We start from the raw sequence: 14,912 nt of genomic DNA, 5'->3' as shown, positions 1-14,912 counted from the left end.
TAGCGGGACCAAGTTCTATTGCAGTCTGTTGGCAAAAAGAAGACACTATAGTCTACAATACAGTGCGATACAATTTGCACATACTTTACGGACGGTCATTTGCCATCTTACATCATCTCTTTTCCATTTGCTGTGTACGTGTCATGTATGCACTATGTATGTGTATATATATGTGTGTGTTTGTATGTATTTTATAATGTAGATAGATTCACCGGTATTGGTTCCGGATAAATCACCGCCTAGATCGCCTACACCTGGCATGACTCGACCATCGGTGACTTGACGAGGATCCGTGGTTCCTGATTATTCTGGTTAGGGTGAATCGGCAATAAGAGGTTGCAATTGGCGGGCACGTAGTTGCACGAGTTATTATTTTGCTGTTGGTGTTGTGCGTGACGACTTCTGATCGAGTCACGCTGAGAACATGAGGAAAACACCAGAAAATGCGTGGTGATAATCTTTCGGAAGGCGTCGCGAAATTCTGTGTTGAAGATGCTGTAGATGATGGGGTTAAGGGCAGAATTGAAGTAGCCAAGCCAGGTGAGTACCTTAAAGACGATTTCAGGTATGCAGGTCTTGCAGAATGGTGCGGCAATATTCACTGCAAAGAAGGGCACCCAGCAGAATAGGAACACGCCGACAATAATGCCCAATGTGACGGCGGCCTTGTGATCGTGCGCCTGGTGCTGGACAGCCCCGCCGTTGAGCGGCTTATTGAGCGCCCGGATACTTTTGACATGCTTTCGAGCGTAGAAGTATAGTCGGCAATACAATGCAATCATAACCATGCACGGTATGCAGAATGAAATCAATGACGATGAGACGGCGTACTCTTTTGTCAAATCCATCTCACACTTGGGCTGATGGAGATCGCGCTGTAGGTCTGTCACCACCTCACTGCCTGTACTTGTACCACTAACCATAGAACTCGTTGTGACGAACGTCAACTCAGTCCAATTTAACGTGCCGTTGCTCTCTAGGACAAGAGCCTCCGGGGGAGCGGAGCCGATCTCTACGCGTCCCTCCGTATGGACAACGATCATTTCATCAATGGACTCCGACTGGAAGCTGCGATGCCATCCAAGTGAGATGGGCACAAATGATACCATAGCGGACAGCATCCACATAGCTGCTATCACGGCTAGGACGACGCGTTTACTCATCCACCTGCAATAAGCGAACGAACAATGAGCCTAATAAGTAGAGAAATAAGGACTGAGTTAATACTGTCGACGTTGCATAAGAACAATGAACTTGATATGTATTGCTTATATATGGGCGTGAACGCACCCCCGTGTATCTATATATATATAACAACTGCATTTAGGCATCTCGTCAGCTACTATTAATGGATTTACTTGCTTTTCCAATTAGCATGTAGAGTAACTATGTGATGCCGACAATATTCTACATACAGCGGATATTCTCAGTTTAGGCTATGCTCTCAATTCAATGCGCGTAGCCAAATTTTGCTTTACAGCGTTTGTTACGACGCTATTTCATATGAAACAAGAAGCTGTCCCTACACCTGTAAGAACGTAGGACACAACTAGTGCATCGTCGAAGCTAAGTTTTTGTCTAAAAGGATAGAAATGTTGGTTATGTGTAAAGAAAAGGTTCCAGTCCTTTAATTTATTTTCTGGCCAGACGGAGAGATTTCCACTGTAGGCACTTTGATCACCGTCAGGAGAAGACGGGAAAACTGCCTCGTTGGGTAAGGGTTCACTCATTTGTCTCCCTTTCGTCTATACTGATTCTTGGGAGAGCCCGTTTATAACCGTAATCATGTCGACCCGTTTAGTAGGTGATATTCTGACATAAAGTACAATTCGTAGTATGGGTAAGCCGAAAAGTATGTCCAGCAATATAGCTGTCCGATGTTTAAATCAAAACAACAAAATACCACCTGTCCAGCTTCTAGACTTAATTTATATCACTGCTCTTACAATACAGTTCGTACTATTCTAATAAAATAAATCTTCTCGGCATTAACGTATCGAGCGAGATCAATCCGTTCATATGCTGTAAACCTTTTAGTGAAAGAAACCGCTAGCAAGTATTTTTGAACATTCCGGGCCATTTATAGGTATCTATGTTTGTGTCTTCCAGTGTTAATTCTTCACTAGAACGTGTATATTTTTTAGAGGTTTTCGTCTAGCTTGTTAGCGTTCTAGGCACCCTTTGAATTCCAGGTAGATCTTGAATGAACGTTCGCCTCATCTAAGTCTTAGCACAAACAACTATTATTATTAGTTTACTAGAAGCTGTTCATATATGGCGCGAGCTTCGTAAAAAAATTGTTTCTTTAACAACTTTGTACATCTATCCCATGTCGGCTATGTCCCACTGTGGCGCTTTGAATGAGTGTGGCATGAAGCATGACGCTAACTTTTGTACGGAGTTTCGCCGTTTAATAGGTGTCCTCTCATGAACTCCAGCGACGCCAACTGCGAGTGGACGTGGAAGTGACGCGGTAGCTGCGCCGTCACGAGTCAGACGCAAGCCACTCCCCAGAAACGGAACAAATTCCAATGTGCCAGGACTGTGTATTATGTCTGGAAACCAAGCAACCTTACGATAAACTTCCTTTCGAGCAACAACGGTCATTCGCATACATCTTTAATCGAACTGCCATTAGAAAGCATCGCATACAGTCACATTGAGACAAAAGGCATCTTACTGACAAAGCACTATTGAATCGTAAAGCAAATAACATATATCGACGAACTTTCGCAGCCGCCTTTGTCAACACTTCTATTAACACAACTGAAATTTGAATTTCGAAGTTGAAGGTAATGACAAATCTGCTAGGCACAATGCGTGCCACAACGAACTACAGCCAATTGGCCTCTCGCTCGAGAAGATTTGCGCATACCGAGCACTTAGCGCCTTTACTTCCGCAAACCCGTGAACCTGTTTATTGCTGTTAGAATGTATGCACGTTGTCGTCGCTCCGCAGTATGGCTGGACGTTAGCGCGATTAGTTTGAGTTGTTTCATTAGTCTTAGGGGACGGTGTAACAGTGACAAAGACTCATGAACATGACAGCGTCAGCGAAAGAGGGGCACGGGCGAACTGGAATCCGATGACAGATGAACAACACAGATGGCCATAGAAACCAAAAGTCCAAGTCGCCTTTCGTACAGCGTCGTCTTATCATCCTCATGCAGCTTCATGTTCATGTATGCGCTTGGCCTCCTATTGTCTAACGTATAGTGGCTTGGAAAAAAGCCGGCGAGGAGGTCTGTTGTTGTCTGTATATACAAATGAGAGCGCAGTCCGTTATGAGCGTACGAAAGTCGAGGTGGATGATATACGCCGCAACGATGAGCGAAGCGACGAGTGGAAAACCACCACGGAGCTATTACGTACAAACAGGAAGAACGGTGTTAAGCCAGCGTGCTTTATGGTCGGAGGCTTGAGTAGGCATACTACTAACGTTGCACGTACAAACAAATGCAAGCACAAAGAGCAACAAAAGCTGCCAGTAAAAATGGCAAAGGCACCAGCAGTGTCAGTATTAGCTAAATAAAAACGCTCACACCGTCATCGCCTTCTCAACAAAGGCACGTACAACAACCCATTGTTCGGGTCGCGACGTCCGACCCTCGCAGAGGCCATTGTCGCTGTAACCTGAACGCAGAAATAGGTGTGCACGTCCACGACTCCTTCTGCTAACTGTGGTCGGCCTTTGTAGAAAACAAATAACAGGAAAAGAAACCGCGGAAACGTCACGAGACCGCCACGGCTGTGTCTAGACGGAAACTGTCAACTAGCCGTTAATCATCTTCTCATTACTCTCCTCGTCCATCATCTATTACTTCGCCGTTCAGTGCGCCATAGCTTGCTTGCAGGGGTAAACTACAGTAATGTGTAGCCCTGGTTCTCGTGATATTCAAATGGCGACATTTTCCGAAATCCACATACCGTCTCGTACCGTATACGTTGTATGAATAGAAGTCCACGACTGCGTCCGACCTGTACTCTGCTAGCGGAACATTCTGTTTCTGACAAGTAGGGCCATTAGCGAAATTTAATTGGTAGAGTAAAGGACGGACAACGGCTAGCGGCATAGTGTGTAGTACGTATCATGTCATTCTCCTCAATCTAAATATTTTAGAACTAATTATAATTTTACAGACACATTACCTGGTGCCGCTCGTGATAGCTAATTAAAGAACTCATCCCATTTTTCAAGTATCGGTGCGTGAAAGAAAGGCTCTGTGCGCCCAAAAATATGAATATATTTTGTGTACGTCTTAATTTACCATTTTATATGTATGCTATTGAAATGACAGATACATACCACTCGCTCAAACTCTACCTGGCCTCGCTTTACCGATCGATGTTCTGACTTACAACACCGTAGATGTTACCAAAGATATCAACTCTACGGTACTGCTTCATTTCGCTTAATGCTAATATCAGGAATTTGCCGATAGCAACAGACCGTGTCGCAGTATCGCCTTCTTAGTAAATGTATTAGTAAAATTGATTGATAAATAAGAAAAAAAATTCAACAAATAAGGAGTCTCATCCATATGGCTCCCAGTTAAAACATAGCGAGATTATACACCATAGCTTCGAATACATTTCTTGACTCTCACTTACCTTAGCATTTATCATTTCAGATTTTCAGACAAGTTTCACATATCTCTGTCCGACGTACTTACATAAGGTAACTATCTTTCATTACATCGATGGACTTGATCATGTTTTCATGATCATCGGTCGCACTTAGCTTACCTACAATAGCGCAAAGGATCCTTAATGTGTATGAATCGATCAAGGCTAATGGCGCAAAGGTTAAGTATCGACGCAGTGGAGCACATAACATCCATGGCGATCCATGCGTCACAAAATTGCGGTCCGAAAGCCCAATAACCCATAAGGTCATTTGCAAGTGCAAACGTCATCACGATTCCGGACACGAGCAGATCTGCAACTGCCAATGAAACAATGAATAAATTTCCCAATTTGCGGAGACGCCGATCCGCACAGATCGCCCAGCACACCAGAACGTTGCCTGAAATCATTAATAGCAGAAAGTAAATATCATCCACTGGCCATTGAACCTAAACGGGTATACTACGTTATTGTGAAAAAGCAAACGAGGCACGAAACCTCCGCTGCGTCTTGAGTTCCCAATGACGTAACAGTAATACCTTGCCTACCAAAAATGACTGATTAGGAGCAAACGAGTAAAGAAAAGATAGCTGGAGTAACCTATTTGCTTTTAATTAACACACAAAATAAGCAATTACGAACTCCCCTCGTGGCAATTGCATATTCTTTCGTTTTGCATGACAACATGACATGTAAACATAGCTATTCTTTTCACACCCTATCATAGAGTTGTACTTCACTCTATCATAGAACTTGTATGTATATATGTGAGCCAATGGTAATTCGGATCTCAGCAGATACATCACATGGAATACGATCCTTCCTCACTATTGTGCTTTACGTATCCCTTCATATAAATGAAGGTGGTTCTGTAGAATATGTATTATTATCTTTCAGTGCAACTCTGAGACTTCGCACTCCCTCATCAAATTTAGGCCACATGTCTGAGTAGACGGTCAACGCCGTATAAGGTCTGCAAATAAATCTAGAGACAAACAAATTAAACATTCCCACATGGCATCAATAGTTTAATCTAAATATAAACATGAACGAGGGCAGACTTGTCCACAGATCGCTATGCCGATAAGTAAGACTGTTTCCCTATAGCAACAACATGTTCAAACGTACATCTAGAAATTCTACATACAAATTTAATCTTAGTTACTGGACGTATCTTTGCTTCTTACTTGCACCTATACATATACTGTGACTGACAGCTACGGCAGATATCTACAAAGCACAGGTTTCGAATACTGGCTTATGGAAATGGTCACGAAAGGAAATTTCTTCACGAGCCGATATTACCAACAGCATAGACAACAGAATAGTTATGCATAGTCTATTGTATTAAAATGTTGAAAAATATAACGGAAACCCAAAAATTGGCACACATGTGTTATATGAAACTAATTACTTGACAAATACATACTGGCTACGGCTAGACGAGCAGAATTGCGGAAACATGCACACCATCGATCCAGTGACCCACTTGTGCTTTCAGACTCCCTAACTCTACTCGTCAACTGCTAGTTAAACTGAAACAGATAACGCTATGCATCTAACGTATAGGAACTTTATGTTACTAATGGCTGCGACGATTATAGTTGTACGCAAATGGTACTTATGGTGACACAAATCAAGAAAAGGCACAATTTCTCTCCGCCTTAAGTCTGTTACCCATAGGGGAAATGGAGTTTACCTGTGCAGAGAATGAGACTGCAGGCTGAACGGTTGGACCACACATAAATTTGGTTATCCGCTCATTCCGTTAAAAACAATGGTGCATAATTTCTTGTCAGTAAGCCGTGAATAAATAGAAAGGTATAGCGGACGAAATAACCTATGCGATAGTCCAAAGCTAGCACAGCTAGCTTTGGACTATATCATGTATTATAATCACTATATCATGCACAGCTATATCATGTATTACAAAAAATCGCCCCCAATCAACCCCATTGCGTATATTTTATAGCAAGAAAAGCTCATAACCAATGCAAATCACTTCAAGGTTGGTGTTTATTACAGATGCTTACTCAACTAGATGAACCTAACCTGAATACTGCTACCTGCAATACTCTCTTGAAATTAGTTACTATGATTTTTACGCATCTGTTATCTAGACGTACGATCGTTGCTATACATATAGTTTTGTCAGGCTCTCAGGACCTATCTTGCTGTGGATTCTAAGACTCACCGGACAGATCAGTGGTGCTTTCCAATTGCTTGTGATGCCGATTATACTAGATATTATATACAACTTGTCCTTCATAACAAATAAGTGTGCAGGAGCCTAATGTTCGATGTTGTTGGTCATTATGATGTGTCTGGGGAGCAGCAAGTGTCATTAAATACTGGTTTCCTGTAGTTTTCGATAGGCCCTTCGGCCTCAACAGAAAATCGCAGAAAAAAGGTGTAGTAGCATTGTGCGTAATTTGCCTGCGTTAGCGTTTCCGCACAAATGATCTTCAAGCATCGAACGCCTCGTCTGTCTTTTCAGACTGTTGCGACGAAGCAGCTTCCGGGAACTAACCTTTTTTCTGAACAATAAAACTAAGTTGCTTAAATCTCACTGCTTTTTCAAATTTGTCTTGACAGAACGTTGATGACTTACTAGATTACCACTTGATATAGGACATATTGATGTATCCAGTGTTCCATCGACATTCTCTAACCTTTATGCACATGTCCATCAGCTCTGAGCCTGCGAAGGTCCTAGCTCGGCAAATTTGTTTAAACACACCCAACAGGTGTCAGAGTGGCTCCAGGCACATTATCGCTATTGACATTTCATTTCGATAGATCATTAGTGAAATTAAGGTACTTTTGTCGTTCATCCATCTATTCGTTCACGAATGTTCACTGGCAGACGCGTGGCCATGTAAGCTTTGAAAGTATCTGAAAGCAGAAATTTAAAGTCGACAGTTTCCTTTGATCGTTCGTGTTCTGCACGATCTTGGTGTTTATTGTTATTTATTATATGTTATTGCCAAATACATGAACCAAGGTAACAATAATATCTTGAAGCCGCGTTTAGTTAAGCGTATAATGCGATTCGAAACTGTTATATAACCGACTGCTAATAATAATAGTAGAAATAACTGACCCGTATAAAATAATTTGCTAAATAACGTTAGAAAAAGAAGTATCGCGTTTATGCAAGACGACTAACTGCCAGTGAAACATATATGGTCACGGAAAAAAATTACCCAACGAAGGTTATTATACGATAACATTAATAAATATTAACATTAACAAAGTATTACTTTTTCCTTAAATCACGAACTCTTTTTTTTCTATAACACAAAATCTATTCGGTTGTTCAGTGAATAATTCATTTTAGTATCTACTTGTAATTTTCTCAAGACCCTTTCACATAGCGTACACTGCTCATTTTGACAGGAAACGAGAAAACATTGCTGCCGTCCTTAGCGCTGAGCTCCGGCTGGTTCTATTGTCAATGGGTGAATCAGACTTATATAACTGACCATCCCTGCGAGAAAAGAAGACAACAACATTGCACCCGCATGAAACTTTCTTATGGGCCATATTGTTAGAGACGGGCAATGTAAAATTCGCAGAACCTTCCAGCAAACGTATTGAACGGCCGAGTAGACATCAAATTGGCGATAGCGGGTGCTTTGACCGGAAAAGCCACAACATACATATATATATATCTATACATCTGCGAAGTTTAAGTATCGGAGTTTCAGCCGACGAGGCTTGTTTGTAAGGTGCATCTAAAGTAAAGCAGATATTTGGGATCACGTCTGTGTATGCGTCGTCTCTAATCGGCCTGTCTATTCGCCGTATCTGCCATTCGGACATTTGTCACTGCTACAACTGCAGTCCTTCAATGACAGTTTTGGTCTATAGGGATGTGGTAGACAAGCAACAGTGGCGTTAGAAAAGAATAGCGCGACGTTAGTAAAAAAAATGCAGAAACTAGAAAAGTTTCCTTCCTATCTTATAGGTGTATCCGTTCGTAGTTATAGTGGTAATGCAACAGCAGAGATTTTTTCTTCTTCAAGGGTTATGAATATTTCTAGTCGCTAAGTCCCCAACGACCCAATGCACTTATAAGAGCGCCGTGCTTCCCGATCCCAAAACAACTCACTGCGTGTGAAAGCCTGCTAAATTTATTTTAAACTTTTAAGTACCACTAGACACAGACTACTGATCGATCGTATCGAACAACAGCTCTTCCAAAAGAGAATCTTTCATGTAAATAACTGCTTGACATATAGGTATTACGCCAGAGTATGTGGGCCTCTCAAGAATACAAAATATAGAAATACCCGACGTAAATCATATCTGGAGTCCTGTATTTAATGATATTCAGCAGCTAACATAATAAAACCGGGCACATATCAAGCTATATGCTTTTCAAGTAATCATTTAAAGTTGGTAGTTTTGGTTCTGTTGCGGATCCAGTTTTATACTTTGCCTGCAACGTCGTGTCCTAGCGCGTTCCTGCAGTCGTTATTCGTCACTAAGTTCGCGCCGTTAAGTTTGTTTGACAATAGGAATAGCAGTTACAATTACTATTATTGTGATCGCATTACGTTCGCTCCTCAAACTAGTATGAACGTCTCTTCGTATTAAGTACATGTATTATAAGTAGAAGTAATTTTTTAGTGATGTTTTAAAGAATATGTAAAAATGAACAGTTTAATTATGCTATGGTTGCTTTTTATCGATCTATGGCCGCAATTGCGCTGTGTATACGGCAATATAATTCTTTAGTTAAACTGTGACAGTTAGCCATTGTTTGGTCCGCATATGAGGTCTAATAACAGGTAAGTTTAAACTTGTTGACAAAACATATATTTCATTGGCTGTGAAGCTGATAATTGAAGTTGTAACATCGGTAGGGTAACAGCTCGTTAATTATGCGTATTCTGAATCGCGTGACACAGAGGCGCAGACTTCGTTTTGACTATCAACGGGGTTCCATAGACACGCCAGCGTAAGAGCAAATGGTACTACAATCGTATAATTTGGGTTTTTAATTACTCTCATTAATGAAAAGCGAAAATTTACTAAGTCAACTACTAAGTGGTACCACGTTAGCCAAATTTGGAGATTTCTACTGAGAATTATTATGAGCTCGTATAAAATCTGCAAATCCAAATAGATTTAAGTGCAGATATTAAAAGGTATCCTCTTGACTTCCTTTGCATGTGCCTTTTTTAATCAAGTACACATACAATCCAGTTAAGAGATTCGCCCGTCTATGGTCTCGTTAGTTGCATAGCGTAGGTATACAGTATCTAACCTTTTACGAGAGCATCACAGCAGCCTAAATCGCCCTGGTGTATGCCAAACGAAGGCCCAGATAGTCAATGCACTTACCCTTACAATTAAATTTGCTATAGTCTTCAACACTCTTTGTATCACTACCACAAATGCTTAGCCACGATTATCGACAATACGGCGGCTTTTTTTTTTAACCATACGGGGAATGCTTGTTGAAGATACGGTCTATGAGATTCACACTAATTATATACATATGGACATGTATATATATATATATATACAAATAGAAAAATGCGTAAATTTTTCACGCTCTTTTTCGACAGTATTTTATTAGGGGCAAGACGAAGCACCTGCGCATTATCATCTGCCAAACGGATGGGTTGAACGAATAGATCCCACAGAATACCCTGCCTGTTCTCCAGACCAGTCTACACCAGAATAGCGATGACACTGGAAAATTTCAAAGTTGCAATTGAGAACGAATGCGCCATAACACCGACAACAGAAGTTTGTCAATGAATAGCCCACCATCATTAGCAGTGTACTGGCCAGAACGCTAATTATTTTCACATCTGCAGTAGGAAGAAAGTTGTGCATTTTGTATTCGTTCCTTCGTAGTTCAAATTAATTATATGCAAATAACAACTTAAGTTAAAATTAAGCCAAGTTAAAAAAAAACCCAACACATTCTGAATATGTTCATTTAGAATCTTGTAAACAACAACACTCTCGCATCTAGCGCTCCGGTGATACAGTAAGTGTGGCGCTTTTTAAGCTTAATTGAGCTCCGTTCGCACGGGATAATCAACTTCCGACCACTGCCTGATGCCGATTTTTTCGAGTAGGGCGACGAGGACGAGGTTGTGAGGTGTACTACTTTATCGGATTCGTCTGAATGCCGCTCAACTTTTGATTCAAAAACTCCTAGAGTTGCGCACAGACCAAGTGCATATGTCTGCACCAAATGCTAAGTTCAACCTTGGACACGTGAACTTGTATTATAGTAAGGTTTAGCCAGTAAGATGATTATGCGGGAGCTAAGCGCGCGAAAATTCGAAGTTGATTAGTGGGTTTAGACGCCTAGTTTATATATATATATATTGTCATATTTTAATACAAAGTGCCCAGCTTGAGTGGTGCTATGTGGCATTGCAAGAATATCTCCGGATATTCTCAATATATTGTTGCAAATTTTCAATGAACACTTTTAGAACTAAAATACACATAATGTCATTTATTTAATTCATCGATATAGGCTTAAATAACGTCCACTCACGAATTACACTATTGGACAATGCTAAAAAATTTTATGCCACACGGTTTCCTGATGATATTCTTCCTACAGTTTCCTTCCTGGGCATCCACAAGTACAACAAACTCCTTTGTAAATTTAGAGACACTTGTGACTTCCTCTATTCTTGATATATAGAGTGAATTTTTCCATCCACAATGGATTGTTCCTGACAAACCTTGGTTTGATGATTGGTATTCTGCTTTGATTGTTCATACGCCTACGTGCATATATGAAGCATAAGGTAATTTAAATTATCGGCTAAATGACCAGCGCAAATCCTCGATTTGTCGCAGATGCATACAGAACAGCCTATGCAAATGGACACGGTTGAAGTAGTACGATCTGTTCATGGAGTAGGAAAGCTGGTATTTTATCTCAGAAATCAAGTTTAAATACAGTTCTCGGGCTTTACTTGCTACTTCAAGAAAGATCGGTAGAAATAAGTTTTCTCAAGAAGTCGAAACATTAGAAATGGGTGAATTTAATCCGGCTTCGGTTTCGTTTCCTACCGCTCCTATCCGTTGTTTTTCTCCTAAACGACTCAGCGTACTTTGTGCCCCGATCTGTGCCTAGGGAGTCTGACATTTAATTCGACAAAGCTTGTTTTAATATTCATGTGCGCGAGCGTTTATGTAGTGTAATATGTTTGTCTGTCAATATTTTGATTTAGGTGTATTGTTAAGGGAAGTTAGTTTTTGCAATAGCCATTTTTAGAAGATAACTTACGAAAGCCTTAGAACTTCTGTTTCAGCCATTAAAGATGAAGCTGGACTTAGGAAGCTATTTTTAAAAGCATTTGTTTCTTTAAATCAGCTCATAGTGAGTGGAACTGACGGCGACGGCTATGCGGCGTTGACCGCGCTCAAACATTGAGCTTTAGTGGTGCCTTTGGCTATGCTTTAATACACCGGTTTGTATTAAAGCTGGTTTAAAAAAAAGAAGGTTCCAGTATTGCACAGTCTAAGGTGCACTCACGCTTTAGACTATGCAGTAATAAATGATATAAATATACGTGCAACATGGAATAACTATTCAGTTAAATATGCATTTTCTATACTTCACTTGGTTGAATTGTTAGTTAGTTGCGTGAAACTGTCATTTAAAGGCGTGTAGATATTTATATTACGCCAAAATAAACATACATACGCGTATGGTATCTGGCTAGCTAGCACCAATTTTGGTCGGTTGTGTCGAAGTCGTCGCATTGCTTTAGAATTTCTAGTAGATCACAACATAAGACAAGGTATGCCACTCCACTATACGTATATATATCAAAGACGTCCCTGTCACTCGCTAAACGTTGCAATGGACCCACTTTCACTAGTCGCTGACAGCATCTGTGAGCAAAAGCCTACTGTTAGAGTATATGGGTAGAGTAAATGGTCGCGTCGATATCTGACAATCCAGGTAGTTGGGATGATGCTAGGACTACAGCATTTCCGTTTTGCCTCTCTTACTTAGGCCACTTCAAGAGACCCAGTAGGGGAGCCAGAAGGCAGCTCTGTCCAAATAAGCCGACGCCATTAAACAAATTTATTCCATGGCATAAGAAAGGACCTTCTTGACAAACCAAAATGCCTTTTAGCAATGATAATATTTTTTTCGGCGGTAGCGTAAACTGCTGCTGGCAGTACAGCTGAGTGTCGCTGCATCATATACTACAATGGCTACAGAAATACTAGCAACGCTAGTGGCCTTTACCTTTACCACTTGCATGTCCTGCGCCTTTCATATCCCATCTTCGCACCAGATCTTTGTCGATTGACTAGTCCGTGGTCGCAGAAACGGTCGCTTGATTTTGGGTCAATACCAGCTGCGAGCGCTCTCTCCGGCAACTAAGATACGAAAATGTCAGCGAATTACCGAATGAATCAATGGATGCGAATGCGTGGACGGGCTAACCAAATAGCCAATCGAAAGACGCTTGCTGACGTACTGGCTCCCGACTCATAATATTTACAATGCTTAATCAGCAGCAATATGTCGCTTCTTGCAGAACAGCATCCGTCGCTAATGCATTGACTAGGTACCGCCGACATCACTTTCACAGCGGCCCCCTGAGAGGCCACAGCGATCGCGGCAACAGCAGCAGCACATCCCACAGCACCAAAGTAGCAGTATAGTCTATGTAACACTAGCAGTAAAGCAGGACAGGGCCAAGTAGATACTCCACTAGTTTGGTCGATGCGTCAAGCATAGGATATATACAGGCATACAGTCATATGCAACACGCAAGCCTAAACGGTGGTCGACGGGCCCCGCAGAGGGGCTATAGAGCAGAGGCAGCGTCGTGATTAGATTGCTGCAGCTGTATAGGCTCGCTTGTCAGCTGTTGTTTGGCCTTGGAAGAGGTATATGGATACTTTTTGTAAGAAGTAAAATAAATCCCTGTGGTTCGGATAACAGGGAGCATACGTATGTCGTAATAACGGTAAGAGCGAAAGAGGTTGCAGAGGGCGACGAACATGTGGGGGTCTCTTATTTCATCATATGATATAGTAGAATCAGCTTATGGAGGGTAGCGCGGGACTGAAAGAAAAAAGATCGTAGACGCATGTAGGTATATGTATATATATAAACGAAAATATGGCAACATTCACACAGGTACTGCAGACACCTGTATGGTGATCATACGGCTATATAATATTAATGGAGGATCCGACTGTTCGAGGCGTAACACTAATCAACCCTATCTTGTTTTTCTACTCGACAGCGTCTATTCATGCCAGTTAATAACAATTAGAGAGCTATAATTAAAGGATATACGTTTAACAATCGGATTAACTACCGTATAATTGTTCATTCCTCTAGTCAAATCACATAAAAGAGAATTACATTAATTTTTTGACCTAATACGGACCGTTTATGTGTTTCTATTACGATAGGACTATATGATGGTAGCTGCGCATTTACATGATTTACAAATAAGAATAACTAAAATCAAACATATTAAAAAAAAATTAGTCGTACCTATTAACTCTGTAACAGGAATAACGAAGCTCGTGGAGGACACGGCCTTTCAACGTGGGCGACGGCACTGCATGATTATTGCCGGATATTGCGTATTTAGTTGTCATAAAAAATTATGAACATAAATAAGCAGATATTGGAAGTGCTGCAGCTTTACCTAAATCGCCACAAGGGCCTCAAAAACTGAGTCACTTTGACAGAACGATTATATACAATTCACAGCGATATCGTGGAGGCAAGTAAAGCGGCATGCCAGAGCAAGAAGCTTAAAAAGTATAAAGCGCAATATAGCTAGTAGAGGTTTGGGAATACCAGTATACTGTTCTAATTATATAGAAAATTCAAACATACTTTAACGCCAACCGTTCTAGGGACTTTTGCGGGGTATTTTCCGGCACGCACGGGTTGTCGAGAGCTTGTCGAGTTTGGCTAGCAGCGGCGTCGTCGTCCTCGATGGAACTAAGAACGACGTACTGGGAAAAGTGCGAGAAGTGCCAGGAAAAAAATCTTAAATTAGAATACCACTTGTATAGCCCCCTAAGCTGCTACGCCAGAAAGGACGTCAGTTCGTCGCTTGCGATGGAGCCGGCGTCCTACGACGAAGTCGTTGTAAAGCGGCTCAGAACTAACGCAAGAGAGAGGTAAAGCTAATATAAGGAGCGGGAAGAGAAGTTTGGGTCACATAAAAACCGTTTGCTGCAATTAAAACGGTAGAAGCAGCGGGGTGGGTGTCTACTATCTACCACCAGGGGCCAAAAATGTTCTC

General features: G+C 41.3%; 1 protein-coding gene across 1 annotated transcript in view; it reads right to left on the bottom strand.

The window, feature by feature from the left end:
• Nucleotides 1–248: 248 nt before the first annotated feature.
• LOC111262326 (dopamine receptor 1) overlaps nt 249–14,912 on the bottom strand; it is a 62,226-nt gene continuing 47,562 nt past the window's right edge. The window contains exons 6-8 of the mRNA XM_086969035.1: nt 4,747–5,026; nt 1,017–1,167; nt 249–875 (exon numbers count right to left, since the gene is read on the bottom strand). Coding sequence (XP_086825161.1) covers nt 249–875; nt 1,017–1,167; nt 4,747–5,026 — 1,058 coding nt within the window. The remainder of the gene's footprint in view (nt 876–1,016; nt 1,168–4,746; nt 5,027–14,912) is intronic.

This window comes from Varroa jacobsoni, unplaced genomic scaffold (assembly GCF_002532875.2).
Source record: "Varroa jacobsoni isolate VJ856 unplaced genomic scaffold, vjacob_1.0 scaffold_648, whole genome shotgun sequence".
Lineage (NCBI taxonomy): Eukaryota > Metazoa > Arthropoda > Arachnida > Mesostigmata > Varroidae > Varroa > Varroa jacobsoni.
This window is presented reverse-complemented; position numbering and strand designations above follow the sequence as displayed.